General features: G+C 41.0%; 3 protein-coding genes across 4 annotated transcripts; 2 read left to right on the forward strand and 1 right to left on the reverse strand.

Annotated features, from left to right (window-relative positions):
- The first annotated feature begins 415 nt into the window (after positions 1-415).
- Positions 416-1,532, forward strand: LOC137800918 (P2Y purinoceptor 1-like). The gene has a single exon (XM_068598288.1). It carries the CDS (start codon positions 416-418, stop codon positions 1,418-1,420), a length of 1,005 nt encoding a protein of 334 aa, XP_068454389.1. The 3' UTR covers positions 1,421-1,532.
- A 1,331-nt stretch (positions 1,533-2,863) lies between these two features.
- On the reverse strand, positions 2,864-4,474 carry LOC137800348 (UDP-glucuronosyltransferase 2B20-like). The gene has a single exon (XM_068597508.1). The coding sequence runs from the start codon at positions 4,472-4,474 to the stop codon at positions 2,864-2,866; it is 1,611 nt and encodes a 536-aa protein (XP_068453609.1).
- Positions 4,475-7,975: 3,501 nt separating this feature from the next.
- On the forward strand, positions 7,976-19,231 carry pfkfb1 (6-phosphofructo-2-kinase/fructose-2,6-biphosphatase 1). Of its 2 annotated transcripts, none has more exons than XM_068597804.1 (14): positions 7,976-8,088; positions 13,501-13,626; positions 13,774-13,870; positions 14,000-14,066; positions 14,840-14,914; positions 15,222-15,278; positions 15,357-15,478; positions 15,598-15,805; positions 16,486-16,632; positions 16,837-16,941; positions 17,875-18,004; positions 18,105-18,167; positions 18,253-18,317; positions 18,649-19,231. In XM_068597804.1, exons 1-14 carry the CDS (start codon positions 8,037-8,039, stop codon positions 18,706-18,708), a joined length of 1,374 nt encoding a protein of 457 aa, XP_068453905.1. In that variant the 5' UTR covers positions 7,976-8,036; the 3' UTR covers positions 18,709-19,231. The 2 variants fall into 2 exon arrangements, with proteins under 2 accessions (XP_068453905.1, XP_068453904.1); XM_068597803.1 differs by lacking the exon at positions 7,976-8,088 and adding an exon at positions 12,109-12,235.
- Positions 19,232-19,345: the final 114 nt, after the last annotated feature.

The following is a 19,345-nucleotide window of genomic DNA, read 5'->3' on the forward strand; positions in this document are numbered from 1 at the left end:
CTGGGCACAAAGCCAGTTTGTTCTTTAAAACTGTTGAAAAAAAATACAGCTCACAAATACATTATTTGTAAAACCATGTCCTCAAAAATCTGGTTGTTACTAGTATTTAGAGCAGCAGGATGGTGTTTTTAAACTTAAACCTGTAATTGTAGTCTAAGTTGTTACTTGCACTCAGCATGTACTCACTTGTTATAACCGACAATTTACATGTTCAGTTAAAAACAAACAAGCAGACAAATCAACCAACCCAACCCATGTTTTTTTGAATACCGACACATGCAGAAACTTGAATGTGATATATAAAAGGCTGTGACATAACAGAGGAAGTCTTCTCTGAAACCCTGCAGTCATTCCATTTATATCTATCTCGCACTTCACGAGGGCAGGAACTGTACCAGCTGCTGTTCAGAGGACAATGAATAACACATATTGTCAACAAATCAGCTTTAACTTTACAGGCAGATTTCTGCCTTCTGTTTACATCTTAGTCTTCATCATTGGTCTGGTAGCTAATGGATGGGGATTGAAGTCTCTGCTGCAGAACTGGAAGAAACTGGGTAACGTCAACATTTTTGTTCTCAACCTTGGACTTGCAGATATTCTGTATCTGCTCACGCTCCCATTTTTGATGGTGTACTACTTCATGGGGAGTAAATGGATCTTTGGAGATGCTTTCTGCAAGATAACGAGATTCTTCTTCAACATGAATTTGTATGGCAGCATCGGGTTTCTTACTTGTATCAGTGTGTACAGGTACCTGGGTATTGTCCATTCAATGAGAGTGAAGGGAAGGATAACTGTCACCCACTCTGTGGGCATCTCAGTCATGGTTTGGCTGTTGGTCAGCGTTCAAAGTCTTCCTGACATGTTCTTCAGCAAAATATTTGTGAACAAGCCATGGAAATGCTACGACACCACCAGCAACATCTACGTGGAGGATTACCTGAAATACAGCCTTGGATGGACCCTCACTGGGTTTTGTATTCCATTCCTCATCACACTGGGCTGCTACGGACACGTGATTGTGTTTCTCTGCCGCACAAAAACCAGTGACGAGGTACTGAAACAGAGATGCTTGAAGTTGTTGTGCATCTGGATCCTTCTCTTCTCTGTTTGTTACGCCCCCCATCATCTATTCAAGAACCTCAACCTCTGGTCAAGAGTTCTGTCCAAAAATAATTTCTGCAGCGAGTGGTTTAATGGAGTCTACATTGCTCATCAGATAAGTCGCGGCCTTGTGTGTCTGAACAGTGCTCTCAACCCTCTGGTTTACCTCCATGGAAATGAAGATGTTCCTGCTCAGCTCAGACGACGGCTTCAGCCAGCCTGTCGGATATTCAGCTGCTTGCGTCCGTGTAACTTTGGCTGTTTGCCTGTGGCACAAACTGCAGATGAAGTTGAACCAGAGTTAAAATGTTAACATTAACTCGTTATGCTCAAACAGTACGCAGCTGTCATCACAACTAGTGGTGTGAAATGACTACAATGTACGTCAAATTGTTAATAGTTCTCTGATGTGTTGCTTTTTTGCTTGAACAATTGTTTGCTGGACATTAAAGTGTATATAGTGTAACAAGCTGGGTGCTGTAGTTTCTTTTATTAAAATTAAAACAAATAGGCGTAACAGGTGCATTTGTTGGGGACTTTATTTATGAGAATTGAGTATTCGGGCAGCAGGATGGTGTTTTTGACTCAAATTCACCCAGTGCAACAGTGAGGCTCATTGTGTTTTTTATTGTTTTTGAACACCAATAGAGCTCTATGACACAGAGGGAATATATATATATATATATATATATATATATATATATATATATATATATATATATATATATATATATATATATATACACACATATATATAAGCTTGTCAGATGTGCCTGTTCATTACAGATGATCGATATTACCACCAATGCTACGCATGTTATTTGTGTCTTTTCACAGGTATTGTAACATACAAACGTATGATTAGATATTAGATACCAAAAAGGGAAAAAACATAAGATATGATTTGACACACTTAAATCACTATACATTCTGTGAAATATGCAAAAATCACAACATTATTTGTTTGGATTTTTTTTCCCACCCCAAAAAAGACAGTTCAGTCGAGAATAGTGCCAATAACTTGAAAACTTAAAAGCTATTATGTAATTAGAATTTCCAACACTTTCCTATTTTGGGCCTGTATCCATATAGAGATTTCTTTTCTTGCACGCCAGTGTCTTTTTATTTCCAATGAGGAAAGACTGATGTAGCTGCATGCAGACACTTACAGAAAAGGTGCAGCATCCTCAAGTTGTTGTTTATTGCGCTGTCAAATTAAGCAACCTCATCCATTTAAACGATGAGGGCCAGCATCTCCTGTTGGTGCTCTTTATGAATAAACAATGTTAAACAAACAGGAAGTAGCAGGCATGAGGGTGTTTGTATTTTGTCAAGTTACGTCAAAAGACAATGACAGCAGCACTTAGGCAGCACTTTGATGGCTCTTACTGATAGCACTTAGTAGTTTGACTTTATTTGAGAAATTGTTCTGTCTTGATTCTTGTTGTTCCTACTTCGTACTTACGGTTGAATGCACTTATTGGAAGTCGCTTTGGATAAAAGCGTCAGCTAAATGACATGTAATGTAATGTAAAATTGTTCGCTTTTTCGATGAAATACTGGGATGAAGCGCTCCCCTTTTATGCCAGAAAGACCATATAAGGACACAGGCCCTAATATATTCATATAAGTCCTTTATATTACTTCTGGTTGTCATTTCACAGATTCTGCCCCACTGTAAATTACATAATTTTTTCATCTCACTCATTTACACTCACTTATCTACAGTCTCCAGCTCACTACATCATGAAGTTATCTATTCCTTCTTGGACTTGGATGTGATTTTCTTGGTCCTCGTGAAACATCGCATGATACATCTACAGGAAACCCAAACAAATGTCATGACCAGCACACCAAACGCTAGGAAGGCTGCCATCACATCTAGACTGTGATAGGCATACCATGGCAACTTATATGACTCTGTGCGCAGATGCGCTGCGCCCTTGTGCCTCATGACGAACTCCATCCAGAAAACAGCGCTGTCTTTGGGTTTCATTGGTTTGTCGTGATGAAGCTGTGACAGTTTGAGCATATTCTGTTTGTACGGCCTCTCTGGGTCTAGAATATTCTTTAGGGCACTCGTCAGAGATTCAACAGCCAAAGTTGTCACTTCAACAATCTCGGCCACTCCACGGGACTTCAGACGCACCATGTTGTCATACTGGTCAAAGATGAGAGGAATGCCCAGAACTGGGACGCCATGGTAGATGGCCTCGTAAATCCCGTTAGTGCCCCCGTGCGTGACGAAAACCTTGGTTTTATGGTGGCCGAGTATATTGTTTTGAGGAAGCCATTCAACCAGCATGGTGTTGTTTCCCAGAGTGCTTGGTCTTTTCCCAACGTGTCGCCACACGACCTTCTGAGGGAGGTTGGCAAACGCCGAGGCGATGATCTCCGATATCTCAGGGCCGAGGTCGCTCAGCAGGGTCCCCAGAGTCATGACAACTACCCCATGTTCACCAGAACTCTGCACAAACTCCTCTAAATCTGATGATAGAGGCTTGGAGGGTTTACACTGGAAGCCTCCAATGTAGACAACATTGGGCATGCTGGGACGAGGAAACTCAAATATGAAGTCAACCCGCATTAGCCAAAGATCAGCCCCCTGTATGAGAGACATGACGCTGACATCAGGTCCAAAATAATGATCACACACAGCCTGGTAAGGTGGATTTGAAACAAAATAGTACATGTAAACCAATATACTATGATGAATTATATTATCAATTCTTTGGTAGAAGTTCATCTTGTCAGAGTTGTCAGTAAATAACTGAGGGACGTAGGAAAGAGGAGAAGGAGCGATGGCGAAGTGGGCCTCGCCATTGAAGAGCCAACGCACATTAAAAACCAAAGGAAGCTGGAGATGGTGTGCCAACAGCACTCCCCCTGGAAATGCCGGGTCAGTCAGAAAAAGGTCATATTTAGTTTCCTTCAGCTCCTTAATTAGTGTCGTATTCTCAAAGATGCTGACGACCAGTTTTGCCACAACTTTCTGGTTCTCCCCCATCATGTTGAAAAGGTTTCTATAAAAATCCACAAATCCCCACAGGGTGCCTCTATTCCGACGGATCTCTATGGACTCCTTCAAGAAAGACGTCATGAAGTCTTGGCTCTCCAGGTTTTGGGCTTGTTCCTGCATGATGGTGATGGAGGTGTAATAGGGTGAGAATTCGGAAACGTACCAGCTGGTGGAGGAACGCAGCACCGTGATGTTATGGCCCCGTGAATGAAGTGCCTCCACCAGGATTTTCATGTTAAGCCAGTGGCTCCCATCGATAGGGTAAACCAGAACCTTTCCACCGTCGCAAATGGAGGACAGAGTGGCTGAAAAAAGCAGGAGGAATGCCAGAGCTGGACCCGACCCCATCACTGTAGAAGAGACACCGAACTTTACTGAACAAATATTTGCAGTTCATACTGTAGTCAAGCTGCAGATGAACTCTACACGTTATCATAAACACACTGGCATTAACGTATCAGCAAACAAGTGACCATTTTTTCTTTGAACCGACATGGAGCAACATCAGCATTCATTTGGATTTTTTTTCTGTGCCAGCTGACAACTATGTTAAAAAAACAGTCCTGATATTATGTCGTTACTTCATTTATTTCCCATGAATCTCAAAAAATCGGTAAAACACCTGTAACATAGGTAAAGTTAAAACATGTAGTGTGAAAGATGTAGCTCATAGTGATGAACCCACACAGAGTTCACACCAACCGTGTCTTTATAGTTTTTACTCTACACAACTGCCCTGTGGCTTAACAACAAGCTAGTGACTAGCTGGTGATCGTGAGCGTTCATCATAGAGGAGCCAACAATTTTCCTCACGAGTTGAGGGAGACTAGACGAAAGATACAAAGTAAAGGATAAGAGAAGGTATTTCCTTCTGTATATTTTAGTTTGACACAATATTCAAATAAACGTTCCTGCCATCAACCAGATTTTCTGTTACCAGTGCAACATTAACATGAAAACATGGCAGAATTAGCAAGCTAACACCAGCCAGCTAACTAGCCAGCCATTAAATGAGTGAAATCAACCACCATAATGCTTCCTCTACACATTCTTGTTGCAGCGTCTACGCTTGTTATCGCCAGATAGTCAGGCATTACAATTGATTCAGTCATTTGCTGGGAGCTTAACGTCCGGGACACAGACGGGAGAGAGAACATGTTTATGCTGTGCTGTGATTGTAATGCCTCACTGTAGCATGTAATTAACAACGATAGAAACCGTTATGAGAGACGAGCGTTGACGTTCTTCTATATAATTATGTAGATTAGTCCCAAGGGGTCGACTCTATATCAGAATTTCCCTGGCAAGATTCGGGCTGATTTGACATTGTAGTTAGTGTTAAAATAGCTTATTGCTGCTGCTGGAAACTATCCAGTAAATATTCAGTTTGTAAAAACACAACAATGATAAGAAAAAACCTTGTTTAAATGGAAATTAAGCCCATGTTTCATATTTTTGCTCTGCCAATGCCTCTCAAAAACTACTCTACATCTACAAAAACAGATTTTGATGCTTGTTATGTTCTGTCTCTCATTTAGTACATATTTTGTGAATGACCATCTGCTTCAACTTTTCTTTTATTTCAGTGTCTCAGTTAGTTTTTTCTCTTTTTCCAGGAACTGATAAGTAATGTTCACCACTAATTAACCAAGTCAAAGTCCTTGTGCACATGATGCATGAAAGAGGCATGCACGTATTATCTAAGCAGCAAGTATTGTTGCAAAGTCTTGAATGTAAAATATTGAAATAAGGAAACTAAAGATAAAGCAAATTAAAAAAAAAATGCATGACCAAAATCAAATGCATGATTTTTCTGGCCTGAATGGTTTGTCTGCAAATGATCACTTCATAAGAAATTGTAATTTAGGTCACAACCACACACCATTTCAAAATGCAGTACACAGCAAAACCTTAGCTTCAATGCCCTACTTGACTGAGGCTAACTGTAGAATCAGTTTGACAATACATTTCAAGTAAAATGGCACATAAAATATTCTAAAATTGTGAATGTTTTTCTTGGCATCAGTAGTGTGTTACAATGCTACAATAAAGAAGCAACGTCTCACATGAACAACTAGCAGGACTGTTTTATGTTAAAACTCTGAACAATCTTAAGAGAATACCCACATTGTCTATAAAATAGAAAAAGAAAATAATTCTCCTGCAGCAACAGGATGTTTGTTAGAAAAACATCTCCTCACCTCAGATCTCTGTGACTTCTCACTAGGACCAGAAGAGACCAGTCAATCAACGAACCGTCCTGCTGAGTGGCCGGTCAAAATGCAAGTGAATGTGTAACTCTACATATCCCTGACTGATCCATTCTCCTCTCTGTTTGTCCAAGCAAAGGCAACCATGCGGAGGTCTTTTCTCAACCCTCCGCCCATTTTTCTCTCCAGTTCAAGCTGTTTTGCTTTCATGCACCAAACACCATCTGGATATAATTTCACAAACTTCCCGAATGTTGAATTTCACAGTTATCAAAAGGCTTTTAACAGGTCTGATGCATTCAAAACCAACAACAATGTAGTTTATACCGTCAATCACTGCACATCAATTTATCTCTTTAGGTTTTCAGAAAAAAATCAAATATATCACTCTGACCATATCTTTCCTCCCCACACACAAAAAAAACAATGTAGTTGCTTTTTTTGTACTGGGGTTAAAATAATGTTTCTTTTTCAAAGAATACTAAGTTTGAAACTTAGTTCCTACTTAAAGCAATGAATACAATATTTCCATATAATTGTGGATGACCTTTGAGTTCGGTCAAACCAGGTAACTTTAGTCTTCTCTGCTTTGGACCACGTGTTATACAAACGTCTGGAGGGTTATTGTTGCGGCTGTGCCAAAGAGGGGTTCATTCCACTAATGTGGTTATGTGAAAGGAAAACTCCACTGATCCATAATCCACATCAAAGTATTTTTTTAGCTGTTGGGGATTGCTGCTGTATATGTGAAGAAAGTTCACAAAAAGACTTTTGTGGCTGACAAGAGAGCAAACTTTTGGTTTGTTCACACAGGAAAAGTATGAAAATGAAAGATACTCAAACCAGACAGTTTGAAGCACAATGTTCTTCCACAAAGAAATGCACCGGGAGTTGATTACAGAGGGGGATTTTTTTTTCAAATAAATTCTGGGCGGTCAGTTAGCTTCAGAAAGAGGATACGAATATTTTAAGTTAAAAGTTTCCAAAATAGACCATATTTAGGATGCACAAGTTCACTTAATTTTGTCACAATATTATCCACATATCGTAATATTTCCTGTTTGTAAAAATTGACAAAATAGAAGTGTTTTACTGTAACTGCTTGACCATTACACCGTAAAATGTAAATAATTAGTATGTAGTATAGATTTGGGGCATGACGTATGTCATACAAAGTCAGTATAAATATATATTATAAAGTCACCGTTATGGATCTGTACTTTAAAGATTACATAATGCAGTGCATCACTTTCAAATCATATCTTAACTTTTGGGTTTTGATCTCAAGTAACCCTTTCCATTTGTTGACGCCGCACAGCCAACAACAACTCCCTCACCGCTGCTCATCAAACCGCACATGCACGATGAGTCTGCACACATGAATGTTGTCTTCCCTTGCAGCGACAATCGGCCTCTTGCCGACCTTTGCACATGTTGGAATTCGCCCTCTCGACGGCAGCTTCTTCCTCCCATGTGTGTAAGTTGTGAACTCTGGCCCTGGCAAACATTAAAGGACAAGCCCAGGCTGCTACTATCGTATGACACATGTGTCGTGAAAAGAGACGGCTCCATAGTTGTGGGGGTGGGTTGAGCAGAGGTGTTTAGTTTCTTTAAAAAGTCCTGTTGACTCGGACCTCATAATCCAGTGTGTCGCTGGTTTCAGCCACTTTTGCTGGTTGCTCCACTGGACTATAGTCAGAATGGAGTTTCTCCCGCTGGAACACGTAAGGCTCCGCAGGTGTGACAGTGCAGGTGAGCTCACAAATGAACCGCCTCTGCAGAGCACATGCCAAAACAATACACTGGAAGTCATGATGCAGCAAGGTTTCTATACTATGTGATACATGCCGGCTATAGATATGTTCAAATGGAGTGTGTACATCATGGATATAATATGCGAATACAAATAGACTTGTGCCATATAGTACTAGCTTTATGCAGAAATGCAGTACGGTCTGTGTTTCTTTAACCCTAGAACACTAACGTTAAAAATAGTCACACTATCACTAACGTCGATATAAATGTGCCTGATAAAATATACTTCTCATCAAAATATATTAAAATACAACAATACAAGTCAAATTAAAGTGCTCTTCTTTTATTTTACCATAAAGAAATTCTCATTAAAACAAAAATAGGTATGATTGTGGAACCCTTAAAAAAAGCCTCAAAATTGGTTGAAAAATTAGGGAATCGTCACTAAAATATGATTACAAATATAAATAATGAAGCTATGAACTTGTTCTATGGTCCACCTGTTCCTGTGACATGTGGGTCTTGTTCTGTGAAGGAAAAGTTTCAGTTCAATGTTAAAACCCATCCGGGATGTTTTCACCCTCGATCACTAACGTCTGGTGAAAATTACCCAAACACGTGCTTTTTGATTAAAAAAAAACAGGGATCGGAGCAGAGAGACACGCCCACCTCTGTGAGCAGCATGAAGCTACACAAAGACCCACGCGACTCAGACAAAAGCAACATAATAAAAATAACGCATCCACAATCGCTCGGGTGAAAACCATCCAACGTTAGTGTTCTGAGGTGCAAAGGTACAAATATTCAGAAACAGAAAGTCAAGAGAGTTGCTGGCTATTTTTAAAGTGGTTTTATTTTCCTTAAACTCCAAATGCAAGTGTGTTTGTTAATGTGTGTGTGTGTGTGTGTGTGTGTGTGTGTGTGTGTATGTGTGTGTGTGTGTGTGTGTGTGTGTGTGTAACTCTAGTCCCCCTTAGAGGACATGCTGAACTGCTGGCAGGCAAACACCCATTAGAATAACATATAGAGTACCTCCTCGAAATGGCTTGTGCAAAAACAGGAAACACTGGCCTTTATTGGCTGTTGCAAAATCAGCTTGATGAATATTCCCATTTGAGGTTAACAGAATGTGTGGTATTAAGGTTTGATCAAACGACCCTTTCGTTAGGTAGGATATATATCTTACGCAGGAAAAAATAAAGATATAGCTGTTTTTCAGTATTTGTTTGGTTCGGAAGATGTTCTGATGTCTCAGGAGACGTCTGCTCTTCAAAAGCATCAAATTACATTGTTGCTGTTCTTCAAGCCAACGTTTTCTTCATTCAGTGGTCGAGTCAACATGACTCCACTAGAGCTCTACATTGCAAATAGTTTTTGTTGAGCTTTGAATGCTCTGAATTTGGATCAGCTGTGGGGGGGTGACGGTGAGGGGGGGCGCAATCAGCTGTTAAACTCTACAGCTGGTGTCCGGACCATTTTCACTACCCATTACTGCACAAAATATACAAAAGATATCCCATGGGACAGAGATACATTGCCCCCCCCGCCGGTCAGCAGACCGGCGTGGATCAAGTCACGGCTATTTGCTGTCCGGCTCCTCAATGGAGCAATGAGCTCCAGTGATGGTAAAACATCGCATTGTAATGTTAAGTGACAGTAGAGACTGATTTAAATGTTTCTCAAAGATGGTTGAACCGGATGGTGGAGAGGAAAGGAGATCAAAGGCCTGTTGACTTTTCCTCACTTGTAGATGGGGTGTGTGTGTGTGTGTGTGTGTCTGTGTGAGGGGTTGGTGGTGGAGGGGGGGGGGGTCGTAAACAGAAAGGGGGTTGACTTCTCAGGGCAAAGGTAAATTGAGCTTCTTTGATCTCGTGGACTAGACGACAGCAGGTCAAGCAGATACCACGACTCAGCGTTTTGAGGCGTAACGCTCATCATGTATGAAGTAGGGTTGTGACTGTTATTTCACTGTGAATCTTATGTCACAGCCTGCTCTGGGTAGCTGCGGCATACTTTTCTTTTCTTGCAAGAAAATAAAGCACATAAGTCTTTCATTAGAGACTCTACTCCTCCTTAGCACATCGACAGAGAATATCTTCCATGTTACGCCCCATTGACATCAGGACAGCAAACTAAAAATACATGTTTTTTTCAACCATGCTTTGAAGAAAGAAAATAGCACTTACTTGTAGCACTTTGTCGCTTAACTTTCTTGAAGAAACTGTTCTTTCTTGCTTCTTGAGTTAATGTAATGTAGATCAGTACCTGCCCCGCAGTAGGCACCAAGAGATCTGCTGATTTCAATGTCTCAGCCTTGTAAAGTCAGCCCCCCTTCATCTGGTCAGCACCTCTTCTAGTCCATCGATTGGACAAGGCCTCGTCCTGTTAAGTGTTGGTCAACCTCAACCCCCATCCGCATAAACAACAGTCCTCAGGCCTTCAAGCAACCCTCACACACACACACACACACACACACACACACACACACACACACACACACACACACACACACACACACACACACACACGCACACACTCCTGAGCGCGTCCTCGTTATCTGCTCCAAGCTTCAGGCTGTGTACCTCATTTGTTAGGGGTCCTGATGTTTTCTGGATTTCCTTCCACAATCATCTAATACATTTGCAATTTGCATAATACACACAGTGTCATTCATTTGATACTGCATAATCATTTATTTGTCTTGACCCTCCGACATGCCAACTCATTTTCACCGAGGGCCACATGGCATCAACTCCTCCCGAACATAATGTCAAATAACTGTCTTTGTATTAGATTATTGTTTATTCAAGTGTAACAACATTGTACATGCATTTATATAAATGTAAAAATGCATGTAAGCAAATTTCTGTTATTATACTATAACATAAATCCATTTAACTTAAGGTTAAGAAATCCACATTACTATATTAAAAATCAAACTAAATACAGAATAAAATAACAAAGACAACAATCAAACGCACGATATTATATTAACTTTGTCCAAAGCTATTTTGTCACAGTTGAGAAGGACATATAACTCTGGTCTAAGTAATAATTGTGAGCTAATAAGAGCATGCATGTGGTCTTGGGCAGTGGTTCTCATCTGGTCCGGCTGCAGGACCTTCACCTTCACCCCTCAATGAAAACCCAAATCTTCCAAAATATATTTTGTGATCATTTCAAGCTGTCGCGCGCCACATACAATAACGTGTCGGGCCTTGAGTTTGACGCCAGTGACTCCTTATAGATACACAATAGCTCTCACCACTGGGAGCACTATTTAAACCCAGTTTTCTCACATTACCTAACAGTTCATAAAGTAGTCAATATAAGCTCCATTTACATGTTGTTTGTACCAGTATCAGCAATAGAGAAATGGAAGATATAGGCACTAAAATGATCAAATGTACAGAATGAGTACTTTGACTGCATTGCAATTTTTAATGCAGTTTACTTTTAAGTAAAGTCCTATTTATAGTGTGGTAGCTTTAATGGGGTGAGTAAGCCATTTAGCAGAATTTATTTAAAAAAAACAGTTTCCACATGTGCACAACATTTTAAAAATGTCCTGAACAATAAATGACCCTTGTCCTAGATTTAAGTATATGGTTTACACTGCCCTCTAGTGGTAAGAAAAAAAAATCACCGCTCCACATTCAACAAACAGACAAACAAACAACCTGTAACTGTGCTCATCTGAATTCCAGAGCGGGTCCCACCTCTGTTATACTGGTCAGACGACTCGGGTACTTTTACTTTCACTGAGAAACTGGGATGTGCAGGATGGTGGATGTGAATGCTTCTCTACTGCCTGACACCACAGAGACTGTGGCGGCTCCCCTCGGGCCTTTATTTAAATCTTGAAACAGACTGCGAGGCAGCATGGCCTCAGGTCCTCCCTCCCTCCTGCCTACCAAGTACTTCTCCTTAGTAACAGTCAGCTGACCTGCGGTAGGTAGTGCTCAGTGAAGCACACGCGTGCACACAGATCACAGAGCCTCAGTCGTTCACGCTCACTCCTCCATCTGCCACTCAGGCCTCATGGCTCTCAAAAATAACACAGAGCAGAAAAAACTCACCCAGACTCCACTGCTCAAGATCTGGGTGCCATGGATGGGCTGCAACTTGAACCGCAGGAGAGGATGTAAGTGCAGTGAAAACCCTGGCTCGGCCTGAATAGAAGCAGAAACATGATCTATTCTGTTTGTTCTGCCACTACTTTAACTCATTCTTGTTTCAGATTAAGCTGTGGTGTTTGCTTGCACACTTTCAACAGTCAACAGGTGTGTTTCATACGTCTGAATCCTTCAGGACTGAGCTCAGTACGGTTCAGGGGAACGCAGGTGGCGGTCCGAGAGACAAAGAGGAGTCAGTCATGGGATGACAGCCGAGCTTGACCATGCCAGGTCCGAGTTGGCTCTCTGTTCTGTGTCTGACGTGGGCCTTTGAGCATTTTGCTGACGCAGCATACTCCATTCATAATCGAACCGCCTGGATGCTCTCCTTGTCCCTGCATGGACTCTCACGGACCATCCGGGTTGTTTTTTTGGGGTACAGCGAGCGACCCTGCAGTCTGCCTTATAAATTAATGGCCTTTTTTTTTTTTGGAGACAAGCGCGGAAGAACTCATGACGGTTAAGAGATACACAAACTCTCCAAATGTACGGCAGATTTTGTGTAGAAATTCCTGAGGTCATTCTACAACGTTGCCTCTGTTTTCTTAACTGTAGCTTCAGTAAAATAAGTGCAATGTAGTGTAGCGACAGTCTGAATCAAAGCTTTAGATTTGAAGTATAACGGCGCTATATTGGGAACATTGGCTGAGTAAAGCTGGCTTGAGTTGAAAAACACCTGCAGGGAGGACACTCACACTTTCACACAGTTGGAGATTAGGAGGGTTTTACTCATGTTATTGTCGGCCATATGGTGCACTATGCTGATCTGGTTGTTTCTAAAAGGAGACTACCCGAGCATCCGGTTGCTAAACGTTGTACACATCTTTTAGGCTGAATTTGCAAATGTCCTTAGTTTTTATGTCTTGTTGAAGTGATGATTTAGATTCGTTGGTGGTTGGTTGGACAGGTTTCCGTGTCAGGTGCCTGCCAAAGACCAGCAGATAAGCCGTGTGACTCACAACTCTAGTCTGCAGACATTTGAGCTGCACCTTGGAGCTCTTATTCTCTCTACTAATGAAGATTACCTTGGCAGCGACACGCTGAACACATGTCCTGCAGCGCAGGGCCTCACAGAGTTGATCATGACTCTGATGTAACTGACACACAAGGACACAAACAACAAGGCTCGATGCTCTTCTACTGAATGATTCGCAACAATATCGCTTGAATTTCAATATCAGCAGCATTCGGTAACTATTGCCTTTATGTTTTTGTGCGTTTGTCTTCACCTCAGCCTCTGTGCCTCAGTTCTGTAACTCCCCCACAATGATTGTGATGGTGGGGTTGCCGGCCAGAGGAAAGACGTACATCTCCAAGAAGCTCACGCGCTACCTGAACTGGATCGGAGTGCCGACAAAAAGTCAGTTTTTAAAGTAAATCCTTGTATTCTGATCATAAAGATGTATGACAGAGACGAGGAATTCACTGTTTCAATGTCAATTTAAATATAAAATCATTGTGTTGTGCTGTATTTCTTTAAAACCTCTGTGTTTCTTACGTTAACCAGTGTTTAATGTGGGCCAGTACCGCAGAGAGGCTGTCAAGATCTACAAGAACTTTGAGTTCTTTAAACCTGACAACGAGGAGGCCATGAGGATCCGCAAGTAAATATAATATTGTTATTGTTGGCTTTATGTGGTCTGATCTGTCATTTCTCGTGCCAGATTCACCATGCACTCATATTTTTTGCAGTTTTTGCTCCTTTACCTGTGCGAGTGTCACTTCTCTTTCAGGGCCTGTGCGTCAGCTGCCCTCAAAGACGTCGCTGCCTACTTCTCAAAGGAACAGGGACAAGTCGCCGTGAGTAAGAGGACACTTGAAACTGTCCCTCCATTCCCAACGAAACACACTGATCCATCATGTATTGTGTTTGTGCATGAGTGTGTGTCTTTTTTACTGTTCATTTCTGCAGTTATCACAGAGATTATAGTGGTATAGATTTTACACATAAAGATCATTTTACTAGCCGTAGAGAGTACCACCAAATCTCTTGTATAATATCTTCTGTGGATATTTTTGGGACCAGAAGCAAGATATCTCAGCCTCTGTGGCAAAGATTTCAGCCCTTTTGTGTCATACAAACCAATTATTTTGATATTCCAGCTTGTTAAAGACTGCATTATTGTGCAAGTTCCTGTTTAAATCTGCACTTATTTGCTAAGCTTCCAGTTTATTTGACCAATGACTGTTGATTTCTTTTATTCTGATTCGAGAATTCAGAGCAAAAAGAGGAAGCTTTATCTCGTTTTGCACTTTTAACCATCAGTCTTGTTGAACCAGTTCACAGCATTTTGTTCAGGTTTTTTTTTTTTTAAACCCTTTCAAAAAAATACCATCTGATCTATCAGTGGAGATTACTTTCTACAACCTAAAAACATGTCAGTGTAACATGTTTCAGACATGATATTTATCCATGTGTTGTAATCTATAATACTATATTATATACATTACAATCGTCTTCTATTGTAATTCAGGTGCTTGATTGTTTATCACCATGATGAATAATGTAAATATACTTTAATTGCCAACGTTAAGGATGGATCAATAACACCTCTATGTTCTGTCTCATTTAGGTGTTTGATGCTACCAACACCACCAGGGAGAGGAGGGCAGTCATCCTTAGTTATGCCAAGGAGAGAGGCTACAAAGTGAGTTTGTATGTGGAACTTGGACTTTTTGGCAAATATGCTAATAAGCTTTCTTGCAGACAGATAGAGGACAAGATGAATATTATTCATTATCAGATGGGTCTGTTCAATTTGAAGTGATTAACTTAGCTTAGCATAAAGACTGGAAGCAGAGGGAAACAGCTAGCCTGGCTTGCTCGAAGGTTAAAAGTGTGTTTAAATTTTTTTTTAAACTATTGCTTTAAGGATGAGATTAAAAACACAAGATCACAAGTGGGAAAAAGTATATTTCACAGTCATATAATCTGAACTTTGAAATTGTGTGCAGGTGTTCTTTGTGGAGTCAATCTGTGACGACCCAGGAATCATTGCAGAGAATATTAAGGTCAGTCAAGGATGTTTTGTTTGGGCTGAAAGGATGAAGTGTTCGCAACTAATTTCCAAAACTGTCTTTTCTTTCCAGCAAGTAAAATTTGGCAGTCCAGACTACGTGGATCGTGACATAGTCGAGGCCTTGGAAGACTTCAGTCAGCGAATTGAGTGTTACAGGGCCAGCTACATGCCTATAGACGACGAGAGAGACAGGTACATTCCCATGATGCTTTTCCTCCTGTGAGATCAATAAGAGAACACACGGCATAGTCTCGTCCCTTTATGTCCAACAGATTAATTTCATTCATTTCTCCAATGCCCACTTTGAACAGGAAGCTCTCCTACATCAAGATCTTCGACGTGGGCAGTAGATACCTGGTGAACCGGGTCCAGGACCACATTCAAAGCAGGATAGTCTACTACCTCATGAACATTCACGTCACACCAAGATCCATCTACCTGAGCCGCCACGGTGAGAGTGAACTCAACCTGCTGGGATGCATCGGTGGAGATTCAGGCCTCTCGCCGAGAGGACAAAAGGTGAGTAGATTACACGAGACCAGAAGAGGGAGTATTCATTACCTTTACAGAAGTAACATTACTAATACCTTGTAAGAAGTACTCTAGTACAAGTCACAGTACTGCATTGAAAATGAAGTATATAATCAGAAAAATGTACTTCAAGCATAAAAAGTAGAAGTCCTCAATGCAACAAACAAAAAAAATGTTCCACCATTATAAATGACATTATAAGGTTATTAATACTCATTTACTGTTGTAGGTGGTTGAGGTGGAGTTCATTTTGAACTTTAAAAAAATATTATTTTCATTTAGGATAAATTTGGTGATAAGAATAGCGGACACAAATAAGTAAAACACAAAAATAAAGTTTCTTTCTCAAACTTTTCAGCAAATCTCCATTGATTGTTTGTTTGGTTTAAGATTCTGGAAAAAGTGAGAAATTCGGTCAAAATTACACAGGATGACACCTTTACAGTGAATGTTTTGTCCAACAGTCCAAACATTAAAAATATTCAATATACATAAAAAGAAATTGAAAGAAAAGGCCTTAAATATTCACATTTGTGAAGCTGGACCCATGAACTGTTTTGGCAAATGACAATTATGAAAATAGCTGCCAATTTCAGCCTTTCTTGTAAATACTGATGGGTAGTTGGGTGAAGTAAAAATTGGGTACAAATTGCACTAATTGTTTCCAGTATGCCAGTGCCTTGGCGACCTTTATCAGAGGTCAGAATATCAGAGACCTGAAGGTGTGGACGAGCCACATGAAGAGGACCATCCAGACTGCAGAAGCTCTGGGAGTCCAGTATGAGCAGTGGAAGGCCCTCAATGAGATCGACGCTGTGAGTCACATCTCTCCATCTTAAAACATGTTGCTTCAAACAAAAGACACACACACAGGGACAATTTAGACTTGTAGACGATGCTTTCAAATGGTGCAATACAAAGAGCATTCAATCTCCAAATAATGTAGGTTGAGATCTTCAAAGCCAGACGTTCAGCCGTGTTTTCATGAAGAGATGTTCGTTACTTTTTCCTAACTAAAGGGTGTGTGTGAGGAGCTAACCTACGAAGAGATTCAGGAGAATTTCCCCGAAGAGTTTGCACTAAGAGACCAGGACAAGTATCGTTATCGTTACCCAAAGGGCGAGGTGAGTACTCTTGTAGATGCACAATGACTTTTGTTTTTAACCTTTTTCTTTAACCAGTGAAGTATCACTCGGAGTTTTTCGGGAACACACGATCACACCTGCGAGCTGCACAGTTCAACTACAGTCCACGAGAGCAAGTCAGGAAGTTAAAGGAACAGGTCAACATTTTGGGAAATACGCTATTTGCTTTTTTTGCTCATTGTTAGATGAGAAGCTTGATACCATGAAGATGTTTGTCTTTGAGCTATAGAGTGCAGTAGACTGTTGACTAAGCGTCGCATAAAGACAGGAAACAAGTGTGAACAGCTTGTCCTGCTGCGTTTAAACTCCAGAGATAACAAAGTTGTGGTTTTAAGAGAAGCTCACAGCGATGACAACCCTCCAGGAAGTCACTGCATTTATTTTACGTATTAAACACACAAACAAGCTGTGGGGGGAGTAGTTCTCAGGTTAAAGAGAAAGTCCTGCATTAAAGATTTCACTCACGGTAAACTACCAAAGTACTGCAAAGTAATGCAAAAGAGCCCATTTAACAACATCTCAAAATTGTGCTTAAGTTCAGTAATCGAGTAAATATGCTTTGTTACTTCCCATCGCTACAAGAGACAAAAGAGATGTAACCATGTCAATGAGTGAAGATGTGCTGGAAGGTGGATTTTTGTGTTACTTTTGGACAGAACAAGGCTAGCTGCTTCCCCCTGTTTCCAGTCGTTGTGCTAAGCTAAGCTAACTGTTATTTGGCTGTAGCTTCATTGATGAGACGAAGCAAGTATGTCTTGCTCAAGGGGCATTTTTCACACTTTTATGTAACCCGTCATTATGAGAGAATCTGAATAAAGAGAGGTTGGGTCAGTTATAGACTGAGATGGAAAGATGAGAATGAGTTTGGTTAAATTTGTTATGAACTCCTCTATTATCGTGTCTTTTGTCCAGTCCTATGAGGACCTTGTGCATCGTCTAGAGCCGGTGATCATGGAGCTGGAGAGGCAGGAAAACGTTCTGGTTGTCTGCCACCAGGCCGTCTTCCGCTGCCTGTTGGCCTACTTTGTAGACAAACCTTCAGGTACAGAAATCCAGGCTTCCAAATACCTTGACACGATAGAATATGATGCTATTTTCAACACCACAAACATTCTTGATAATCCTCTTTCCCCCCTGTGAAGATGAGCTTCCTTATCTAAGATGCCCACTTCACACAGTGCTCAAACTCACACCGGTCGCTTACGGTAGGCGGCAAATGTTTTAGTGTCTTGACATCTCCATATCTTTGGAAATCTCCCGCTGACAGTCTGACTTTCTCCTCTGTTTCAGGCTGTAAAGTTGAGTCATTTTTCCTCAATATTGAAGCGGTCAACACACACAGAGAGAGGCCAGTGGTGAGTTTCCATGAGCACACGTGTCATAATAGATACTTAGCTTTGCCAACTATTCTGTGGGACAGTAATATTTATGTATTGATGAAATTAATATCCACAGCGCCTTGCAAAAGTATTCACGCCCCCCCCCCCCCCCCCCCCCCCCCCCCCCCCGTGTCTGCAGTGCATTGTGGGAATAGTGCCAATCAGGCACATTGTATTTTGCATGGTGTCCCTTTTTTGTCACTTTGAACACACTACATACTAAAATTTGGTATGTAGTAATAGTTATTATGGAATGAGCCAACAGTCTCCAAACAGGTCGTCAGTGGTTGTGTTGCTTTCGTTGCAGAATGTTGACATCAACAGAAACCCTGAGGAGGCTCTGGTGACTGTTCCTGACCACGCGTAAATGCTGTTTTCGGAGAAAAGGACTATAATCACGTGAAACTCGACGTAGTGCAACATATTAGTGACTACATATTAGAGATGCACTCCAGTGATTGTGTGAAAACAGACAATTTGAGGGAATAAAGGTGTCTAGATGGTGGAAATGGGATGTTAGCTACAATAAAACGCATCAGTACAAAAGCACATGGACTCCTGCTGCACCGACGGAATGGGACACATTTGGAGATAATGTTCAATTATTCATTTTTTTGTAAATTGTCACATTGTTTACAAATAATTTAGAGAAAATACTAATGCACCTTGTTTTGAGGCTGGGAGGAAAACACGAAAAAGGTTGTAGTGAGGTTGCCATTGCACTGATAATGTCTTGTTGATAATTGGATTATAAAGGCGGGGTTCAGCACCACGGACAGCACCCAAACAAACAAGACGTGTTGACTGTTATAGACACTAAACTTCAGGCAGGGTTTCATGAAATAATGTAAATAAATGCAGCAAACATCCAAGACATTGCTGAAAATGAATCTAATGTGCAAGTCCTTTTTTTTGCGTTTGCTTGGCGACTGTGTTGTGTTGTTAACTCTCCCGCAGAGAAGCTGAACTTCGATGTGACAAACTGATTCCACAACAGACCAACG

The sequence above is a fragment of the Clinocottus analis genome, unplaced genomic scaffold (assembly GCF_023055335.1).
Source record: "Clinocottus analis isolate CAN_PGR_092001 unplaced genomic scaffold, fCliAna1.0.p SCAF_4, whole genome shotgun sequence".
NCBI lineage: Eukaryota > Metazoa > Chordata > Actinopteri > Perciformes > Cottidae > Clinocottus > Clinocottus analis.